Source organism: Ranitomeya imitator, chromosome 2 (assembly GCF_032444005.1).
Source record: "Ranitomeya imitator isolate aRanImi1 chromosome 2, aRanImi1.pri, whole genome shotgun sequence".
NCBI classification, from domain to species: domain Eukaryota; kingdom Metazoa; phylum Chordata; class Amphibia; order Anura; family Dendrobatidae; genus Ranitomeya; species Ranitomeya imitator.
In genome coordinates, this window is record NC_091283.1 from 189,330,665 (window position 1) to 189,351,950 (window position 21,286).

The window sequence follows — 21,286 nt, forward strand, 5'->3', positions numbered from 1 at the left end:
TCGGCAGTGAGTGGGGGCCAGGAAAACACCTAGAGTGCCCATTTTAATGTCAAAACCATCCATTCTTCTTAACCCCTTCAAGACCCAGCCTATTTTGACCTTAAAGACCTTGCCGTTTTTTGCAATTCTGACCAGTGTCCCTTTATGAGGTAATAACTCAGGAACGCTTCAACGGATCCTAGCGGTTCTGAGATTGTTTTTTCGTGACATATTGGGCTTCATGTTAGTGGTAAATTTAGGTCAATAAATTCTGCATTTATTTGTGATAAACACGGAAATTTGGTGAAAATTTTGAAAATTTCGCAATTTTCACATTTTGAATTTTTATTCTGTTAAACCAGAGAGATATGTGACACAAAATAGTTAATAAATAACATTTCCCACATGTTTACTTTACATCAGCACAATTTTGGAAACAAAATTTTTTTTTGCTAGGAAGTTATAAGGGTTAAAATTCGACCAGCGATTTGTCATTTTTACAACGAAATTTACAAAACCATTTTTTTTAGGGACCACCTCACATTTGAAGTCAGTTTGAGGGGTCTATTTGGCTGAAAATACCCAAAAGTGACACCATTCTAAAAACTGCACCCCTCAAGGTACTCAAAACCACATTCAAGAAGTTTATTAACCCTTCAGGTGCTTCACAGCAGCAGAAGCAACATGGAAGGAAAAAATTAACATTTAACTTTTTAGTCACAAAAATTATCTTTTAGCAACAATTTTTTTATTTTCCCAATGGTAAAAGGAGAAACTGAACCACGAAAGTTGTTGTCCAATTTGTCCTGAGTACGCTGATAGCTCATATGTGGGGGTAAACCACTGTTTTGGCGCACGGCAGGGCTTGGAAGGGAAGGAGCGCCATTTGACTTTTTGAATGAAAAATTGGCTCCACTCTTTAGCGGACACCATGTCACGTTTGGAGAGCCCCCGTGTGCCTAAAAATTGGAGCTCCCCCACAAGTGACCCCATTTTGGAAACTAGACGCCCCAAGGAACTTATCTAGATGCATAGTGAGCACTTTGAACCCCCAGGTGCTTCACAAATTGATCCGTAAAAATGAAAAAGTACTTTTTTTTCACAAAAAAATTCTTTTCGCCTCAATTTTTTCATTTTCACATGGGCAACAGGATAAAATGGATCCTAAAATGTGTTGGGCAATTTCTCCTGAGTACACCAATACCTCACATGTGGAGGTAAACCACTGTTTGGGCACATGGTAAGGCTCGGAAGGGAAGGAGCGCCATTTGACTTTTTGAATGAAAAATTATTTCCATCGTTAGCGGACACCATGTCGCGTTTGGATAGCTCCTGTGTGCCTAAACATTGGCGCTCCCCCACAAGTGACCCCATTTTGGAAACTAGACCCCCCAAGGAACTAATTTAGATGCCTAGTGAGCACTTTAAACCCTCAGGTGCTTCACAAATTGATCTGTAAAAATGAAAAAGTTATTTTTTTTTCACAAAAAAATTCTTTTCACCTCAATTTTTTCATTTTCACATGGGCAGTAGGATAAAATGGATCATAAAATTTGTTGGGCAATTTCTCCCGAGTACGCCGATACCTCATATGTGGGGGTAAACCACTGTTTGGGCACTCGGCAGGGCTCGGAAGAGAAGGCGCGCCTTTTGACTTTTTGAATGGAAAATTAGCTCCAATTGTTAGCGGACACCATGTCGCGTTTGGAGAGCCCCTGTGTGCCTAAACATTGGAGCTCCCGCACAAGTGACCCCATTTTGGAAACTAGACCCCCCAGGGAACTTATCTAGATGCATATTGAGCACTTTAAACCCCCAGGTGCTTCACAGAAGTTTATAACGCAGAGCCATGAAAATAAAAAATAATTTTTCTTTCCTCAAAAATGATTTTTTAGCCTGGAATTTCCTATTTTGCCAAGGATAATAGGAGAAATTGGACCCCAAATATTGTTGTCCAGTTTGTCCTGAGTACGCTGATACCCCATATGTGGGGGTAAACCACTGTTTGGGCGCACGGCAGGGCTCGGAAGGGATGGCACGCCATTTGGCTTTTTAAATGGAAAATTAGCTCCAATCATTAGCGGACACCATGTCACGTTTGGAGAGCCCCTGTGTGCCTAAACATTGGAGATCCCCCAGAAATGACACCATTTTAGAAACTAGACCCCCAAAGGAACTAATCTAGATGTGTGGTGAGGACTTTGAACCCCCAAGTGCTTCACAGAAGTTTATAACGCAGAGCCATGAAAATAAAAAAAAAAATTATTTTCTCAAAAATGATCTTTTAGCCTGCAATTTTTTATTTTCCCAAGGGTAACAGGAGAAATTTGACCCCAAAAGTTGTTGTCCAGTTTCTCCTGAGTACGCTGATACCCCATATGTGGGGGTAAATCACTGTTTGGGCACATGCCGGGGCTCGGAAGTGAAGTAGTGACGTTTTGAAATGCAGACTTTGATGGAATGCTCTGTGGGCGTCACGTTGCGTTTGCAGAGCCCCTGATGTGGCTTAACAGTAGAAACCCCCCACAAGTGACCCCATTTTGGAAACTAGACCCCCAAAGGAACTTATCTAGATGTGTGGTGAGCACTTTGAACCCCCAAGTGCTTCATAGAAGTTTATAATGCAGAGCCGTGAAAATAATAAATACGTTTTCTTTCCTCAAAAATAATTATTTAGTCCAGAATTTTTTAATTTTCCCAAGGGTAACAGGAGAAATTTGACCCCAATATTTGTTGTCCAGTTTCTCCTGAGTACGGTGATACCCCATATGTGGGGGTAAACTACTGTTTGGGCACATGCCGGGGCTTGGAATTGAAGTAGTGACGTTTTGAAATGCAGACTTTGATGGAATGCTCTGCGGGCGTCACGTTGCGTTTGCAGAGCCCCTGATGTGCCTAAACAGTAGAAACCCCCCACAAGTGACCCCATTTTGGAAACTAGACCCTGAAAGGAACTTATCTAGATGTGTGGTGAGCACTTTGAACCCCCAAGTGCTTCATAGAAGTTTATAATGCAGAGCCGTGAAAATAATAAATACGTTTTCTTTCCTCAAAAATAATTATTTAGCCCAGAATTTTTTATTTTCCCAAGGGTTACAGGAGAAATTGGACCCCAAAAGTTGTTGTCCAGTTTCTCCTGAGTACGCTGATACCCCATATGTGGGGGTAAACCACTGTTTGGGCACACGTCGGGGTTCAGAAGGGAAGTAGTGACTTTTGAAATGCAGACTTTGATGGAATGGTCTGCGGGTGTCACGTTGCGTTTGCAGAGCCCCTGGTGTGCCTAAACAGTAGAAACCCCCCACAAGTGACCCCATTTTAGAAACTAGACCCCGAAAGGAACTTATCTAGATGTGTGGTGAGCACTTTGAACCCCCAAGTGCTTCACAGACGTTTACAACGCAGAGCCGTGAAAATAAAAAATCATTTTTCTTTCCTCAAAAATTATGTTTTAGCAAGCATTTTTTTAGATTCACAAGGGTAACAGGAGAAATTGGACCCCAGTAATTGTTGCGCAGTTTGTCCTGAGTATGCTGGTACCCCATATGTGGGGGTAAACCACTGTTTGGGCACACGTCAGGGCTCGGAAGTGAGGGAGCACCATTTGACTTTTTGAATACGACATTGGCTGGAATCAATGGTGGCGCCATGTTGCGTTTGGAGACCCCTGATGTGCCTAAACAGTGGTAACCCCTCAATTCTAACTCCAACACTAACCCCAACACACCCCTAACCCTAATCCCAACTGTAGCCATAATCCTAATCACAACCCTAACCCCAACACACCCCTAACCACAACACTAACCCCAACACACCCCTAACCCTAACCACAACCCTAATTCCAACCCTAACCCTAACCCTAAGGCTATGTGCCAACGTTGCGGATTCGTGTGAGATATTTCCGCACCATTTTTGAAAAATCTGCGGGTAAAAGGCACTGTGTTTTACCTGCGGATTTTCCGCGGATTTCCAGTGTTTTTTGTGCGGATTTCACCTGCGGATTCCTATTGAGGAACAGGTGTAAAACGCCGCGGAATCCGCACAAAGAATTGACATGCTGCGGAAAATACAACGCAGCGTTCCCGCGCGGTATTTTCCGCACCATGGGCACAGCGGATTTGGTTTTCCATATGTTTACATGGTACTGTAAACCTGATGGAACACTGCTGCGAATCCGCAGCCAAATCCGCACCGTGTGCACATACCCTAATTCTAAAGGTATGTGCACACGCTGCGGAAAACGCTGCGGATCCGCAGCAGTTTCCCATGAGTGTACAGTTCAATGTAAACCTATGGGAAACAAAAATCGCTGTACACATGCTGCGGAAAAACTGCACGGAAACGCAGCGGTTTACATTCCGCAGCATGTCACTTCTTTGTGCGGATTCCGCAGCGGTTTTACAACTGCTCCAATAGAAAATCGCAATTGTAAAACCGCAGTGAAATGCGCAGAAAAAAACGCGGTAAATCCGCCATAAATCCGCAGCGGTTTAGCACTGCGGATTTATCAAATCCGCAGCGGAAAAATCCGCAGAGGACCAGAATACGTGTGCACATTCCTAACCCTACCCCTACCCCTAACCCTAACCCTAGCCCTAACCCTACCCCTAACCCTACCCCTACCCCTACCCCTAACCCTACCCCTAACCCTAACCCTAGCCCTACCCCTAACCCTACCCCTAACCCTACCCCTAACCCTACCCCTAACCCTATTCTAACATTAGTGGAAAAAAAAAAATTTCTTTATTTTTTTATTGTCCCTACCTATGGGGGTGACAAAGGGGGGGGGTCATTTATTATTTTTTTTATTTTGATCACTGAGATAGAATATATCTCAGTGATCAAAATGCACTTTGGAACGAATCTGCCGGCCGGCAGATTCGGCGGGCGCACTGCGCATGCGCCCGCCATTTTGGAAGATGGCGGCGCCCGGGAGAAGACGGACGGGACCACGGCTGGATCGGTAAGTATGATAGGGTGGGGGGGGACCACGGGGGGGGGGATCGGAGCACGGGGGGGGGAATCGGAGCGCGGGAGGGGTGGAACGGAGCGCGGGGGGCGTGGAACGGAGCACGGGGGGGCTGGAATGGAGCACGGGGGGTGGAACGGAGCACGGGGGGGGGTGGATCGGAGTGCAGGGGGGGGTGATTGGAGCACGGGGGGGTGATTGGAGCACGGGGGGAGCGGACACGAGCACGGGGGGGGAGCGGAGCACTGGACGGAGGGGAGCCGGAGCAGTGTACCGGCCAGATCGGGGGGTGGGGGGGCGATCGGAGGGGTGGTGTGGGGGCACACTAGTATTTCCAGCCATGGCCGATGATATTGCAGCATCGGCCATGGCTGGATTGTAATATTTCACCCGTTATAATGGGTGAAATATTACAAATCGCTCTGATTGGCAGTTTCACTTTCAACAGCCAATCAGAGCGATCGTAGCCACGAGGGGGTGAAGCCACCCCCCCTGGGCTAAACTACCACTCCCCCTGTCCCTGCAGATCGGGTGAAATGGGAGTTAACCCTTTCACCCGGTCTGCAGGGGCGCGATCTTTCCATGACGCCGCATAGGCGTCATGGGTCGGATTGGCACCGACTTTCATGACGCCTACGTGGCGTCAAAGGTCGGGAAGGGGTTAATGAAGCTTGTCAAGCGTAATTTACCTTATAATAATTGGAAGGCATTTGAAATTGGGGGTCATTTGGCTAAAGTTGTGGTGGGTAGGGCTGGTTCAAGTAATTAGTGGGCCCAGGAAATCTGGACCACGTCACGGCAGTGGAGCAGGGAGAGGTAAGTATTTCAACTTTGCAAGTGCTGTGAACCTGAGCAAGCAGGGGGGGCCCACTCGTTGGCATTGGCACTGGCACAGGGCCCCTCAAAGTACAGCGGTGTGTTTGCACGGCGGGGGCGCCTCCCACCGGCAGCAACACTTTTGCGTACCATGAGAGGCCCTGTGCCAGTGATGTCGCCAACTAGTATTCCTCCCCCCACCTGATGAAGGAACCTGCACTTTCATCTGCACCTTCCTGTTTGTCCCCGTGTAAGGTGGTATGGTATGCGGGAAGGGGGACCTGACTTTCAGCAGGGTCACAATCTTGCAGTGTAGCGTGCACGGGAAATGTTGCGTTATGGGTCAATGTACCAGCAGACTCATCTATCACTGGCTGGGCAATGGGCAGGATGAGGAGGAAACACAGATATAGGCCCAAAGAATAAAGTGGGCTAAATGCAGTTCAAAATTGGTAACACAGGACTAATCAGGGGGCATTGCAGTGGAGGACAACTGGAATGAGAGGCTGACACAGAGAGTAGGCCCAAATCAGTAAGTAGTCGAAATGCAGTTCAAAATTGGCAACAGTAGTAAACAGGCGGCACAGCTTTGTTCAGTGGAGGAGAACAGCAAGGAGTGGCAGACACCGATAGTAGGCCCCAACCCAACTAGTAGGCCAAATGCAGTCTAACATTAACAACTACTTAACGAGCGCCTGAAAACGGAATTTCAGGACAGGAAACCAGGAGAACAGCAAGGAGCGGCAGACACCGATAGTAGGCCCCAAACCAACTAGTACGCCAAATGTAGTTGTTCCGTTTAACCACAATTTAATGAGAGCCTGAAGATAGAAGTTCAGGAAAGGCAACCTGGAGAACACCTTGGAGTGGAACACACCATCTCTCTACACCCCATACCCAATTTGTAGGTCTAATGCAGCGTAGTTTCCAACAACTACTAAACGAGAGCATGATGATCGAAGCATTGGCGAGGAAACCTGGGGAACACCTTGGAGTGGAACACACCATCTCTCTACAGTGGAACACACCATCTCTCTACACCCCATACCCAATTTGTAGGCCTAATGCAGCGTAGTTTCCAACAACTACTAAACGAGAGCCGGAAGATCGAAGCAATGGAGAGGAAACCTGGGGAACACCTTGGAGTGTAACACACCATCTCTCTACACCCCATACCCAATTTGTAGGCCTAATGCAGCGTAGTTTCCAACAACTACTAAACGAGAGCCGGAAGATCGAAGCAATGGAGAGGAAACCTGGGGAACACCTTGGAGTGTAACACACCATCTCTCTACACCCCATACCCAATTTGTAGGCCTAATGCAGCGTAGTTTCCAACAACTACTAAACGAGAGCCGGAAGATCGAAGCAATGGAGAGGAAACCTGGGGAACACCTTGGAGTGTAACACACCATCTCTCTACACCCCATACCCAATTTGTAGGCCTAATGCAGCGTAGTTTCCAACAACTACTAAACGAGAGCATGATGATCGAAGCATTGGCGAGGAAACCTGGGGAACACCTTGGAGTGGAACACACCATCTCTCTACAGTGGAACACACCATCTCTCTACACCCCATACCCAATTTGTAGGCCTAATGCAGCGTAGTTTCCAACAACTACTAAACGAGAGCCGGAAGATCGAAGCTCAGGAAAGGCAACCTGGAGAACACCTTGGAGTGGAACACACCATCTCTCTACACCCCATACCCAATTTGTAGGCCCAATGCAGCGTAGTTTCCAACAACTACTAAACGAGAGCCGGAAGATCGAAGCAATGGAGAGGAAACCTGGGGAACACCTTGGAGTGTAACACACCATCTCTCTACACCCCATACCCAATTTGTAGGCCTAATGCAGCGTAGTTTCCAACAACTACTAAACAAGAGCCGGAAGATCGAAGCAATGGAGAGGAAACCTGGGGAACACCTTGGAGTGTAACACACCATCTCTCTACACCCCATACCCAATTTGTAGGCCTAATGCAGCGTAGTTTCCAACAACTACTAAACGAGAGCCGGAAGATCGAAGCTCAGGAAAGGCAACCTGGGGAACACCTTGGAGTGTAACAAACCCTCTCTCTACACCACGGAAGGGCTGATTCTTAGGAAGGAAGGCTGTCGGAAAGAAGCAGGGCGCGTCCGAGGGTGATTATATTCTTATTAGGTATATACTCACCCTCGGACGCGCCCTGCTTCTTTATTTGTAATGAATGTTTATTTGCAATGTGGTTTTGACTTACTCTATTTTTTTGGTAAATAATGATTTTATTATTTTCATTGTTTTGCATCTTCTTGGCAATAATATAAAGAAGACGCGACAGGACAACACTCGGTGGATGCCATATCTGTGTTTAAAATTGAAAAAACCTTTCAGGTAACTACTTGCAGGAGAAAGTTATTGTAGCTGGTGGCCATTTTTAGTACTGTACCAGATTTTTGTTGTATGTGTTTGTTTTTAATGTTAAAATGTCTGCATTTGATATCTCTCCAGTATTTTCTTTTTTATAAGCAAAATACTTATTTTTATATTTTCTGATGTTGGTTCCAGGGGTACACGGGCAGCAGTGGTGTGGTCAGTGGAGGCCTAGTGGAAGGAGTGACCGCAGACAGGCATCGAAGGCCTAAAATAATAACACATGGCTGTAGGCAATTTTAAATTGGTTCCAGGGGTACACGGGCAGCAGTGGTGTGGTCAGTGGAGGCCTAGTGGAAGGAGTCACCGCAGACAGGCATCGAAGGCCTAAAATAATAACACATGGCTGTAGGCAATTTTAAATTGGTTCCAGGGGTACACGGGCAGCAGTGGTGTGGTCAGTGGAGGCCTAGTGGAAGGAGTGACCGCAGACAGGCATCGAAGGCCTAAAATAATAACACATGGCTGTAGGCAATTTTAAATTGGTTCCAGGGGTACACGGGCAGCAGTGGTGTGGTCAGTGGAGGCCTAGTGGAAGGAGTGACCGCAGACAGGCATCGAAGGCCTAAAATAATAACACATGGCTGTAGGCAATTTTAAATTGGTTCCAGGGGTACACGGGCAGCAGTGGTGTGGTCAGTGGAGGCCTAGTGGAAGGAGTGACCGCAGACAGGCATCGAAGGCCTAAAATAATAACACATGGCTGTAGGCAATTTTAAATTGGTTCCAGGGGTACACGGGCAGCAGTGGTGTGGTCAGTGGAGGCCTAGTGGAAGGATTGACCGCAGACAGGCATCGAAGGCCTAAAATAATAACACATGGCTGTAGGCAATTTTAAATTGGTTCCAGGGGTACACGGGCAGCAGTGGTGTGGTCAGTGGAGGCCTAGTGGAAGGAGTGACCGCAGACAGGCATCGAAGGCCTAAAATAATAACACATGGCTGTAGGCAATTTTAAATTAGTTACAGGGGTACACGGGCAGCAGTGGTGTGGTCAGTGGAGGCCTAGTGGAAGGAGTGACCGCAGACAGGCATCGAAGGCCTAAAATAATAACACATGGCTGTAGGCAATTTTAAATTGGTTCCAGGGGTACACGGGCAGCAGTGGTGTGGTCAGTGGAGGCCTAGTGGAAGGAGTCACCGCAGACAGGCATCGAAGGCCTAAAATAATAACACATGGCTGTAGGCAATTTTAAATTGGTTACAGGGGTACACGGGCAGCAGTGGTGTGGTCAGTGGAGGCCTAGTGGAAGGAGTGACCGCAGACAGGCATCGAAGGCCTAAAATAATAACACATGGCTGTAGGCAATTTTAAATTGGTTCCAGGGGTACACGGGCAGCAGTGGTGTGGTCAGTGGAGGCCTAGTGGAAGGAGTGACCGCAGACAGGCATCGAAGGCCTAAAATAATAACACATGGCTGTAGGCAATTTTAAATTGGTTCCAGGGGTACACGGGCAGCAGTGGTGTGGTCAGTGGAGGCCTAGTGGAAGGAGTCACCGCAGACAGGCATCAAAGGCCTAAAATAATAACACATGGCTGTAGGCAATTTTAAATTGGTTCCAGGGGTACACGGGCAGCAGTGGTGTGGTCAGTGGAGGCCTAGTGGAAGGAGTGACCGCAGACAGGCATCGAAGGCCTAAAATAATAACTCATGGCTGTAGGCAATTTTAAATTGGTTCCAGGGGTACACGGGCAGCAGTGGTGTGGTCAGTGGAGGCCTAGTGGAAGGAGTGACCGCAGACAGGCATCGAAGGCCTAAAATAATAACACATGGCTGTAGGCAATTTTAAATTGGTTCCAGGGGTACACGGGCAGCAGTGGTGTGGTCAGTGGAGGCCTAGTGGAAGGAGTCACCGCAGACAGGCATCGAAGGCCTAAAATAATAACACATGGCTGTAGGCAATTTTAAATTGGTTCCAGGGGTACACGGGCAGCAGTGGTGTGGTCAGTGGAGGCCTAGTGGAAGGAGTGACCGCAGACAGGCATCGAAGGCCTAAAATAATAACACATGGCTGTAGGCAATTTTAAATTGGTTCCAGGGGTACACGGGCAGCAGTGGTGTGGTCAGTGGAGGCCTAGTGGAAGGAGTGACCGCAGACAGGCATCGAAGGCCTAAAATAATAACACATGGCTGTAGGCAATTTTAAATTGGTTCCAGGGGTACACGGGCAGCAGTGGTGTGGTCAGTGGAGGCCTAGTGGAAGGAGTGACCGCAGACAGGCATCGAAGGCCTAAAATAATAACACATGGCTGTAGGCAATTTTAAATTGGTTCCAGGAGTACACGGGCAGCAGTGGTGTGGTCAGTGGAGGCCTAGTGGAAGGAGTGACCGCAGACAGGCATCGAAGGCCTAAAATAATAACACATGGCTGTAGGCAATTTTAAATTGGTTCCAGGGGTACACGGGCAGCAGTGGTGTGGTCAGTGGAGGCCTAGTGGAAGGAGTGACCACAGACAGGCATCGAAGGCCTAACATAACAAAAATGTCAATACAATGGTATTGTCAGTGGCAGGCATTGAAGGATGTCAGCGCATAGACTAAACATTGGTGGAGCTGTGATATAATTTTGCAAGTGGTAGAGCACTGTTTGAGCTGGGGGGGGGAACTGTCTTGTGGCCGGCGGTACAGGCCCAGGGCCCCTCATATTACAACGGTGTGTCTGACGTTGGGTGCGCACCACCACCGCCAGAGACACTTTATTGTACTAGGAGGGACCCAGTGGCAGTGCCGTCGACCAAAAGCGGGCTCACCCACCTCTTCAGACAAACTGCACTCTCACGGGTGCTGTCGCCAAGTGTCGATACCACGGCCCCGTGTGGGGAGTTTGGCCATTTAGTGAGGTGTAAACATGTCGTATGCTGGACAATCAGGTGCAGAAAATTACGAGATTGGAAAAGGCATTCAGAATAGTCCACAGGCAAGACCTTTTCATAGGAAAGCTAGGTGTCAGCCGGGCAAGGTGGGGCAAAAGATTTCGAAATCCAGTTGTGGTTCATTTTAATGAAGGTTAGATCATCTACATTTTGGGTAGCCAGACGAGTCCTTTTTTCTGTTAGTATTGAACCTGCAGCACTGAATACTCTTTCTGATAGGACACTAGCTGCCGGGCAAGCAAGCTCCTGCAATGCATATTCTGCCAATTCTGGCCAGGTGTCTAATTTTGATGCCCAGTAATCAAATGGGAATGACGGTTGAGGGAGAACATCGATAAGGGATGAAAAATAGTTTGTAACCATACTGGACAAATGTTGTCTCCTGTCACTTTGAATTGATGCTGCAGTACCTGTCCTGTCTGCGGTCATAGCAAAATCACTCCACAACCTGGTCAGAAAACCCCTCTGGCCAACGCCACTTCTGATTTCTGCCCCTCTAACTCCTCTGGTCTGCTGGCCCCTGCAGCTCGTGTGAGAACGATCACGGGCGCTGTGTGCAGGGAATGCCAGAAGCAAACGGTCAACAAGAGTTGATTGTTTGGTTGCTAATATTAGTTCCAAGTTCTCATGTGGCATTATATTTTGCAATTTGCCTTTATAGCGAGGATCAAGGAGGCAGGCCAACCAGTAATCGTCATCATTCATCATTTTAGTTATGCGTGTGTCCATTTTGAGGATACGTAAGGCATAATCCGCCATGTGGGCCAAAGTTCCAGTTCTCAAATCTGCGGTTGTGCTTGGTTGAGGGGCAGTTTCAGGCAAATCCACGTCACTTGTGTCCCTCAAAAAACCAGAACCCGGCCTTGCCGCGCCACCAATTTCCAGTGTCCCCGGAAAAGCTTCCTCATTAAAAATATAATCATCCCCATCATCCTCCTCGTCCTCCTCCTCCTCTTCGCCCGCTACCTCGTCCTGTACACTGCCCTGGCCAGACAATGGCTGACTGTCATCAAGGCTTTCCTCTTCCTCAGCTGCAGACGCCTGATCCTTTATGTGCGTCAAACTTTGCATCAGCAGACGCATTAGGGGGATGCTCATGCTTATTATGGCGTTGTCTGCACTAACCAGCCGTGTGCATTCCTCAAAACACTGAAGGACTTGGCACATGTCTTGAATCTTCGACCACTGCACACCTGACAACTCCATGTCTGCCATCCTACTGCCTGCCCGTGTATGTGTATCCTCCCACAAAAACATAACAGCCCGCCTCTGTTCACACAGTCTCTGAAGCATGTGCAGTGTTGAGTTCCACCTTGTTGCAACGTCTATGATTAGGCGATGCTGGGGAAGGTTCAAAGAACGCTGATAGGTCTGCATACGGCTGGAGTGTACGGGCGAACGGCGGATATGTGAGCAAAGTCCACGCACTTTGAGGAGCAGGTCGGATAACCCCGGATAACTTTTCAGGAAGCACTGCACCACCAGGTTTAAGGTGTGAGCCAGGCAAGGAATGTGTTTCAGTTGGGAAAGGGAGATGGCAGCCATGAAATTCCTTCCGTTATCACTCACTACCTTGCCTGCCTCAAGATCTACAGTGCCCAGCCACGACTGCGTTTCTTTCTGCAAGAACTCGGACAGAACTTTCGCGGTGTGTCTGTTGTCGCCCAAACACTTCATAGCCAATACAGCCTGCTGACGTTTGCCAGTAGCTGCCCCATAATGGGAGACCTGGTGTGCAACAGTGGCAGCTGCGGATGGAGTGGTTGTGCGACTGCGGTCTGTGGACGAGCTCTCGCTTCTGCAGGAGGACGAAGAGGAGGAGGAGGGGGTGCGAACGGCTACAGCCAATTGTTTCCTAGACCGTGGGCTAGGCAGAACTGTCCCAAACTTGCTGTCCCCTGTGGACCCTGCATCCACCACATTTACCCAGTGTGCCGTGATGGACACGTAACGTCCCTGGCCATGCCTACTGGTCCATGCATCTGTTGTCAGGTGCACCTTTGTGCTCACAGATTGCCTGAGTGCATGGACGATGCGCTCTTTAACATGCTGGTGGAGGGCTGGGATGGCTTTTCTGGAAAAAAAGTGTCGACTGGGTAGCTCGTAGCGTGGTACAGCGTAGTCCATCAGGGCTTTGAAAGCTTCGCTTTCAACTAACCGGTAGGGCATCATCTCTGACGAGATTAGTCTAGCTATGTGTGCGTTGAAACCCTGTGTACGCGGATGCGAGGCTAAGTACTTCCTTTTTCTAACCATAGTCTCATGTAGGGTGAGCTGGACTGGAGAGCTGGAGATCGTGGAACTAGCGGGGGTGCCGGTGGACATGGCAGACTGAGAGACGGTGGGAGATGGTATTGTTGCCACCGGTGCCCTAGATGCAGTGTTTCCTACTACGAAACTGGTGATTCCCTGACCCTGACTGCTTTGGCCTGGCAAAGAAACCTGCACAGATACTGCAGGTGGTGCGGAAAATGGTGGCCCTACACTGCCGGAAGGGATGTTGCGTTGCTGACTAGCTTCATTGGCCGAGGGTGCTACAACCTTAAGGGACGTTTGGTAGTTAGTCCAGGCTTGCAAATGCATGGTGGTTAAATGTCTATGCATGCAACTTGTATTGAGACTTTTCAGATTCTGTCCTCTGCTTAAGGTAGTTGAACATTTTTGACAGATGACTTTGCGCTGATCAATTGGATGTTGTTTAAAAAAATGCCAGACTGCACTCTTTCTAGCATCGGATACCTTTTCAGGCATTGCAGACTGAGCTTTAACCGGATGGCCACGCTGTCCTCCAACAGGTTTTGGCTTTGCCACGCGTTTTGGGCAAGATACGGGCCCGGCAGATGGAACCTGTTGCGATGTTGATGCCTGCTGCGGCCCCTCCTCCTCCGCTTCAGAACTGCTGCCACCTGCACCCTGTTCCCCCAATGGCTGCCAATCGGGGTCAAGAACTGGGTCATCTATTACCTCTTCTTGTAGCTCGTGTGCAACTTCGTCTGTGTCACCGTGTCGGTCGGTGGTATAGCGTTCGTGATGGGGCAACATAGTCTCATCAGGGTCTGATTCTTGATCAGCACCCTGCGAGGGCAATGTTGTGGTCTGAGTCAAAGGACCAGCATAGTAGTCTGGCTGTGGCTGTGCATCAGTGCACTCCATGTCAGATTCAACTTGTAATGGGCATGGACTGTTAACTGCTTCACTTTCTAAGCCAGGGACGGTATGTGTAAAGAGCTCCATGGAGTAACCCGTTGTGTCGCCTGCTGCATTCTTCTCTGTTGTTGTTTTTGCTGAAGAGGACAAGGAAGCGACTTGTCCCTGACCGTGAACATCCACTAACGACGCGCTGCTTTGACATTTACCAGTTTCACGAGAGGAGGCAAAAGAGCTAGAGGCTGAGTCAGCAAGATAAGCCAAAACTTGCTCTTGCTGCTCCGGCTTTAAAAGCGGTTTTCCTACTCCCAGAAAAGGGAGCGTTCGAGGCCTTGTGTAGCCAGACGACGAACCTGGCTCCACAGCTCCAGACTTAGGTGCAATATTTTTTTTCCCACGACCAGCTGATGCTCCACCACTACCACTACCCTCATTACCAGCTGACAATGAACGCCCCCGGCCACGACCTCTTCCACCATACTTCCTCATTGTTTTAAAAACGTAAACAAACTAACGGTATTTGTTGCTGTCACACAAATTACACGGTGAGCTATAACTTCAGTATGATTTAGCTACCCCTTTACAGGTGAGTGAGACCACAACGAAAATCAGGCACAATGTTACACACTCTGTTGTTGGTGGCAACAAATGAGAGAGATGCCACACACGCAGGACTGTCACTGAAGCACAAATGTAAATATTAATCTCCCACTGATTTGATTTTTTTTTTTTTTTAAGGGAGACTTTAGGAAAAAAAAAAAATAGAATAAAATGATTTTTTCAGGAAGAATTTAGAAACCAAATAAAATAAAATGATTTTTTCAGGGAGAATTTAGAAAACAAAAAAAACAAAAAAAGGCTTTCTATGGCCCACTGAGTGAGAGATGACGCACACAGGAGTCAGGAGTGGCACACAAGCCCAGAGGCCAATATTTATCTCCCACTGATTGATGTAGTGATTTTTTCAGGTAGATTTTGGAACCCAAATCAAGCTAAAAAAATAATAGGCTTTCTATGGCCCACAATTGGAGAGAGAGAGAGAGATGGCACACCCAGGAGTCAAGACTGGCACACAAGCAGAAAGGGCAATATTAATCTCCCACTGATTTGTTTTTTTTTTGTTTTTTTTCAGGGAGACTTTAGGAAAAAAAAAATAGAATAAAATGATTTTTTGAGGAAGAATTTAGAAACCAAATAAAATAAAATGATTTTTTCAGGGAGAATTTAGAAAACAAATAAAACAAAAAAAGGCTTTCTATGGCCCACTGAGTGAGAGATGACGCACACAGGAGTCAGGAGTGGCACACAAGCCCAGAGGCCAATATTTATCTCCCACTGATTGATGTAGTGATTTTTTCAGGTAGATTTTGGAACCCAAATCAAGCTAAAAAAAATAATAGGCTTTCTATGGCCCACAATTGGAGAGAGAGAGAGAGATGGCACACCCAGGAGTCAAGACTGGCACACAAGCAGAAAGGGCAATATTAATCTCCCACTGATTTGTTTTTGTTTGTTTTTTTCAGGGAGACTTTAGGAAAAAAAAAATAGAATAAAATGATTTTTTCAGGAAGAGTTTAGAAACCAAATAAAATAAAATGATTTTTTCAGGGAGAATTTAGAAAACAAATAAAACAAAAAAAGGCTTTCTATGGCCCACTGAGTGAGAGATGACGCACACAGGAGTCAGGAGTGGCACACAAGCCCAGAGGCCAATATTTATCTCCCACTGATTGATGTAGTGATTTTTTCAGGTAGATTTTGGAACCCAAATCAAGCTAAAAAAATAATAGGCTTTCTATGGCCCACAATTGGAGAGAGAGAGAGAGATGGCACACCCAGGAGTCAAGACTGGCACACAAGCAGAAAGGGCAATATTAATCTCCCACTGATTTGTTTTGTTTTTGTTTTTTTTTCAGGGAGACTTTAGGAAAAAAAAAAATAGAATAAAATGATTTTTTCAGGAAGAATTTAGAAACCAAAGAAAATAAAATGATTTTTTCAGGGAGAATTTAGAAAACAAATAAAACAAAAAAAGGCTTTCTATGGCCCACTGAGTGAGAGATGACGCACACAGGAGTCAGGAGTGGCACACAAGCCCAGAGGCCAATATTTATCTCCCACTTTTTTTTTTTTGTTCCAGGGAAAATTTATAAACCCAATAAAAAAAATAATAAATAGGCTTTCTATGGCCCACTATCTGAGAGACAGAGAGAGATGGCACGCTTAGGACTGGCACACAAGCCCAAAGGCCAATATTAATCTCCCTTTTTTTTTAAGGGAGAATTTATAAAACCAAAAAAAAATAAATAAATAGGCTTTCTATGGCCCACTATTTGTGAGAGAGATGGCACGCTCAGGACTGGCACACAAGCCCAGAGGCCAATATTAATCTCCCACTTTTTTTTTTTTTCCAGGGAAAATTTATAAACCCATTAAAAAAATAAATAAATAAATAGGCTTTCTATGGCCCACTATCTGAGAGAGAGAGATGGCACGCTTAGGACTGGCACACAAGCCCAAAGGCCAATATTAATCTCCCTTTTTTTTTAAGGGAGAATTTATAAAACCAAAAAAAAATAAATAAATAGGCTTTCTATGGCCCACTATTTGTGAGAGAGATGGCACGCTCAGGACTGGCACACAAGCCCAGAGGCCAATATTAATCTCCCACTTTTTTTTTTTTTTCCAGGGAAAATTTATAAACCCATTAAAAAAAAAAATAAATAAATAGGCTTTCTATGGCCCACTATCTGAGAGAGAGAGAGATGGCACGCTTAGGACTGGCACACAAGCCCAAAGGCCAATATTAATCTCCCACTGATTGATTTATTGATTTTTTCAGGTAGATTTTAGAACCCAAATCAAGCAAAAAAATAAATAGGCTTTCTATGGCCCACTGAGTGAGAGATGACACAGACAGGGATGGCACTCTAGCAGAAATGCCAATCTTAATCTCCCACAAAAAAAAAAAAAAAAAGGAACTATCTCCCTGCAGTAATCTCAGCCAGGTATGGCAGGCAGCAATAAGGAGTGGACTGATGCACAAATTAAATAAAAAGTGTGGACAAACAAACAAGATAGCTGTGCAGAAAGGAAGGAACAAGAGGATTTGTGCTTTGAAAAAAGCAGTTGGTTTGCACAGCGGCGTACACACAGCAATGCAGCTATCAGGGAGCCTTCTAGGGCAGCCCAATGAGCTACAGCGCTGAGGGGAAAAAAAAAAAAATGTAGCTTCCACTGTCCCTGCACACCGAAGGTGGTGTTGGGCAGTGGAAATCGCTACAGCACAAGCGGTTTGGTGGTTAATGGACCCTGCCTAACGCTATCCCTGCTTCTGACGAAGCGGCAGCAACCTCTCCCTAAGCTCAGATCAGCAGCAGTAAGATGGCGGTCGGCGGGAACTCCCCTTTATAGCCCCTGTGACGCCGCAGACAGCAAGCCAATCACTGCAATGCCCTTCTCTAAGATGGTGGGGACCAGGACCTATGTCATCACGCTGCCCACACTCTGCGTTTACCTTCATTGGCTGAGAAATGGCGCTTTTCGCGTCATTGAAACGCGACTTTGGCGCGAAAGTCGCGTACCGCATGGCCGACCCCGCACAGGGGTCGGATCGGGTTTCATGAAACCCGACTTTGCCAAAAGTCGGCGACTTTTGAAAATGAACGACCCGTTTCGCTCAACCCTATTTATAAGTGCTCCTTTTGGACCCCTCAACCTTCATTTCAAGGGGCTTTTTTTTATTATTTTTTTTTAAATGGGGGCACTTGCTTTTCTGAATTAGGACATCATAATGTATTCTATTTCACAGAAAGCACAGTATTTAGTTGTCAAAATTTCATTCTTTTTTTGAAAACTATAATAAACCTAATTCAACAAAAAATGCAGCAACAGCACAAAAGATACAAAAACAGCAACCATACTCCGAAGTGAAGCACACCAACACATGCTCAGGCTTGTAAAGGTATAATTTACATATATATCTACAAATGTTTTGTCATGTTGTGGAACAAGTAGCATCTCAGCTGTCACGTTAAAATGCAGATATTAAGGGAATACATTTCAGGGATGGCTATAAGGTATTTCTGAACACATAGAGAGTTTATTAAATAGACAATTTATAATAGAAATAGACTAGTTTATTCCCTTACAAAATTTGTATTATTTATATTATTTTTTTTTTTTTTAATCTTTAAAGGGGGGAAACTGTATTACATAATAAAATACGTTTTAATCACCTACTTAAACCTCTGAAGTTCCAGCGCTAACACTCCGGTGGTCTCCGCTGCTCTTGTAATGTTGACGTCATGTCCACCATATACATCACTACTGCAGCCAATTGACGGTTTGTACAACAAACAGTAGCCGAGGCTAGTTATTGGCTGCAATGATGGACATGATGTTATTGCTATAGGGCCAGTGGAGACCACTGGAGCGGAAGGCAGGAGCATAAGGGGATTAAATAGATGAGTAATGCCTATGACATAGATGTCATGGAAGAGACTTGTACATTAATCTGTCACAGTCTGGCACCACTCAGTCATTAAACTTTTTTGGGTTGACACCTTGATAGACATACTTGTAGGAACGTGGTCTACAAGTGAGAGAAATAGGTAAAAGTAACTTACCTTAACCGCCTCACTGTGGGTGACTCTGTCAAGTGATCGCCCATTCGCTTTTATAATCTGGTCTCCAATTTTCAGTCCTTCTGTTTCTGCCAAAGAACCAGGTTCAACCAGCGACACATAAATACCAATACCATGTTCTACGCCACCACGAATACTGAATCCAAGACCCTCTTGGTTTTTGCTTCTTTTAAGTATAACCTGTCTAACATCAGGTTTGGTGTCAGCAGATGTGGAGCCTTGGTGGCTGAACCCTGATGATGCTCCAGGATATGAAGCTCCAGATACCAAGCTAGGACTAAATGATTGATTGCTAAAGGCAGGAGCTGTCCCTGGTACCGAAGGGCTAAATCCGGGAACTGTCTGTGATATTATAGGGCTAAATCCAGGATTTGTCCCCTGTCTTGAATTGCTATAAGAAGGAGCATTTCCTGTTGTTGTGGTACTAAAGGCAGGGTTTGTGCCTGGCAATGGTGAAGTGAAAGCAGCAGTTGTTCCTGAAATTGGGGTACTAAATGCCGAAACCCCATCACATAAAATCCCGCTAAATCCAGAGGATCCAGGGGTCAAATCCTTTATATACAACCCCTCTGAAGTATACTGGTCAAATAGTAATTGGTCAGACCGTGGGATAACAAGACGCAGCATAGGGAAAAGTTGCCTCTGGTCCTGGGGGCGCAATATAAGGCGCAGTGTCCTCACTAGGTCAAACACATTTCTCCGAGAGTGGTAAAGTCTCAAACAGTGCAAAAGCTGTTCCCGCTCAGGGTCACTTAAGAGTCTGTTCAGAGCTCCATGCAGCCTACGGACATTTGAGGAGAGGACACGTCCGATGTCCGCCGAGCAAATAGAGCCAGATGATGATGAATGGATGGACCCTGTTAGAGACTGGTGTATGGAGCCCCTTGGCGAGGGGTGAAGAGTACCTGGCTCTGAATTCATTGCCCAGTGGCTGAAGGTAGTGTTAGAGTATCCTACATGTGAGCAACTTTAATGACCCCATGAGGCACTTCTGCATGCCAGACCTTCTGTACGGTGTTCTTAGCAGGACCTGATGAAGAAAAAATAAAATTCTTTTGAGCTCAGTCAATTTCTCCTATGTAACCACCAATGATTTCTAAGATTCAGTCTCGTTTTGCCAATATACAATTCAAAATTGAAGCATCAAGGTCTTCGGCATCTCATGGTCTAGTGTTTCCATGATTCCCTCTCGCAGTCGAGCTCCCCTGTAACACTCAGTCGTTCACAGTGTTTTAAGTCTCTGCTTCTGCTTCATTCGTTGTCCTCCCTCCCCCTCTTCGCCTTCTCTATTTCTCAAGGTGATTCTCTGGGTCTGTTGCCCTCTTCTCTCTCCTGTTTTCTCTGTAAACCACAATGAATACCGGGGCACCTTTCCTCTTCCCACAACCATCAAATCCCTCTTCTAGTATTTCTGGCTCTATTATCTGTAGTGGTTCTAATTCCAGAAAGTCTATTTTTTAACATCCCCTCTCCATTTCCTTAAGAGTACTGCTTCAAATTCGGAATCCCATTCATCCCCCTTTCAAGCTCTATTACACTCACCTGGTCTCTCTTTCAGAAAAAAAGCCACATCTTTCAGGGGCTCAGACTCCTTTTCGTCTTCTCGTCATTCTTTCACAGTCTAACAGGTGTCATTCCATACCTCTCCGATCCAGGTGATGAATTTCACACACGGTAGATGTCTCTCTCCATCTGTCATATTATACAGGTCATTCTTTTTTTTTATCAGCCACTCTCTTTTCTATGGACACAGGTTCTCGGCAGTCTCTTTGTAGACGGTTGAAGTCTTTGATGTTATCTCTTTTTCCGAGGATTCCACGACTTCATTTCCTATTATTCTTATTTCTAATGGTGTCTGGTGAAATATTTAATTCATGTCGAAAAATTTCTCTTACTTTCAATTTCTCGTTAAAATGAGATGGGTCCACTTCCAAAATTAGACAGTGTTACAATATTGTTAGTGTACTCTTCTTTACTCTCTTAATTGGTCTAATTGTCTCTTACCCCTTTCGATGATTCGATCAAAGCACTTGGATGAATTTTGGGGATCTGGCTGATGCCTCCTAGTTTGCACGTAATGTTCTCGGATAGACTAGCCTCCGTCACCCACTCTCTCTGCAGTATTTCCTAGGCTCTCCCAGGTAGTTGTGTCAGTGTTCCCCTTGTCTCTGACTGTCACAGGTGTCTCTCAGTACATCTCTTGGTCTCTCCCGGATCTGACGTCCCCCAGTAATGTCACCGTTGCCTGGAGACTGAGAAGACAACACTAATATGCACAGAGCTTAACCCTGCAGTGCCAGACGGCTATGCATCAATCTTGGGAGTCTAATACTCCAAACATAACCCTTAACTCGCCTAAAGCCTGCAACGCCAGCTGCTGTCGAGACACAATAAGTCTTTACTGAGTTCAATACTTGGGGTCAGTACCTAAAGGCAGGT

General features: G+C 46.2%; 1 protein-coding gene across 2 annotated transcripts in view; it reads right to left on the bottom strand.

Annotated features, from left to right (window-relative positions):
• The window catches only part of WHRN (whirlin), a 258,620-nt gene extending 237,583 nt beyond the window's left edge, over positions 1-21,037 (bottom strand). For both annotated transcript variants that reach the window (XM_069748381.1, XM_069748380.1), the window contains exons 1-2: positions 20,390-21,037; positions 18,830-19,877 (exon numbers count right to left, since the gene is read on the bottom strand). In XM_069748381.1, coding sequence (XP_069604482.1) covers positions 18,830-19,768 — 939 coding nt within the window. In that variant the 5' untranslated portion in view covers positions 19,769-19,877; positions 20,390-21,037. The remainder of the gene's footprint in view (positions 1-18,829; positions 19,878-20,389) is intronic.
• Positions 21,038-21,286: the final 249 nt, after the last annotated feature.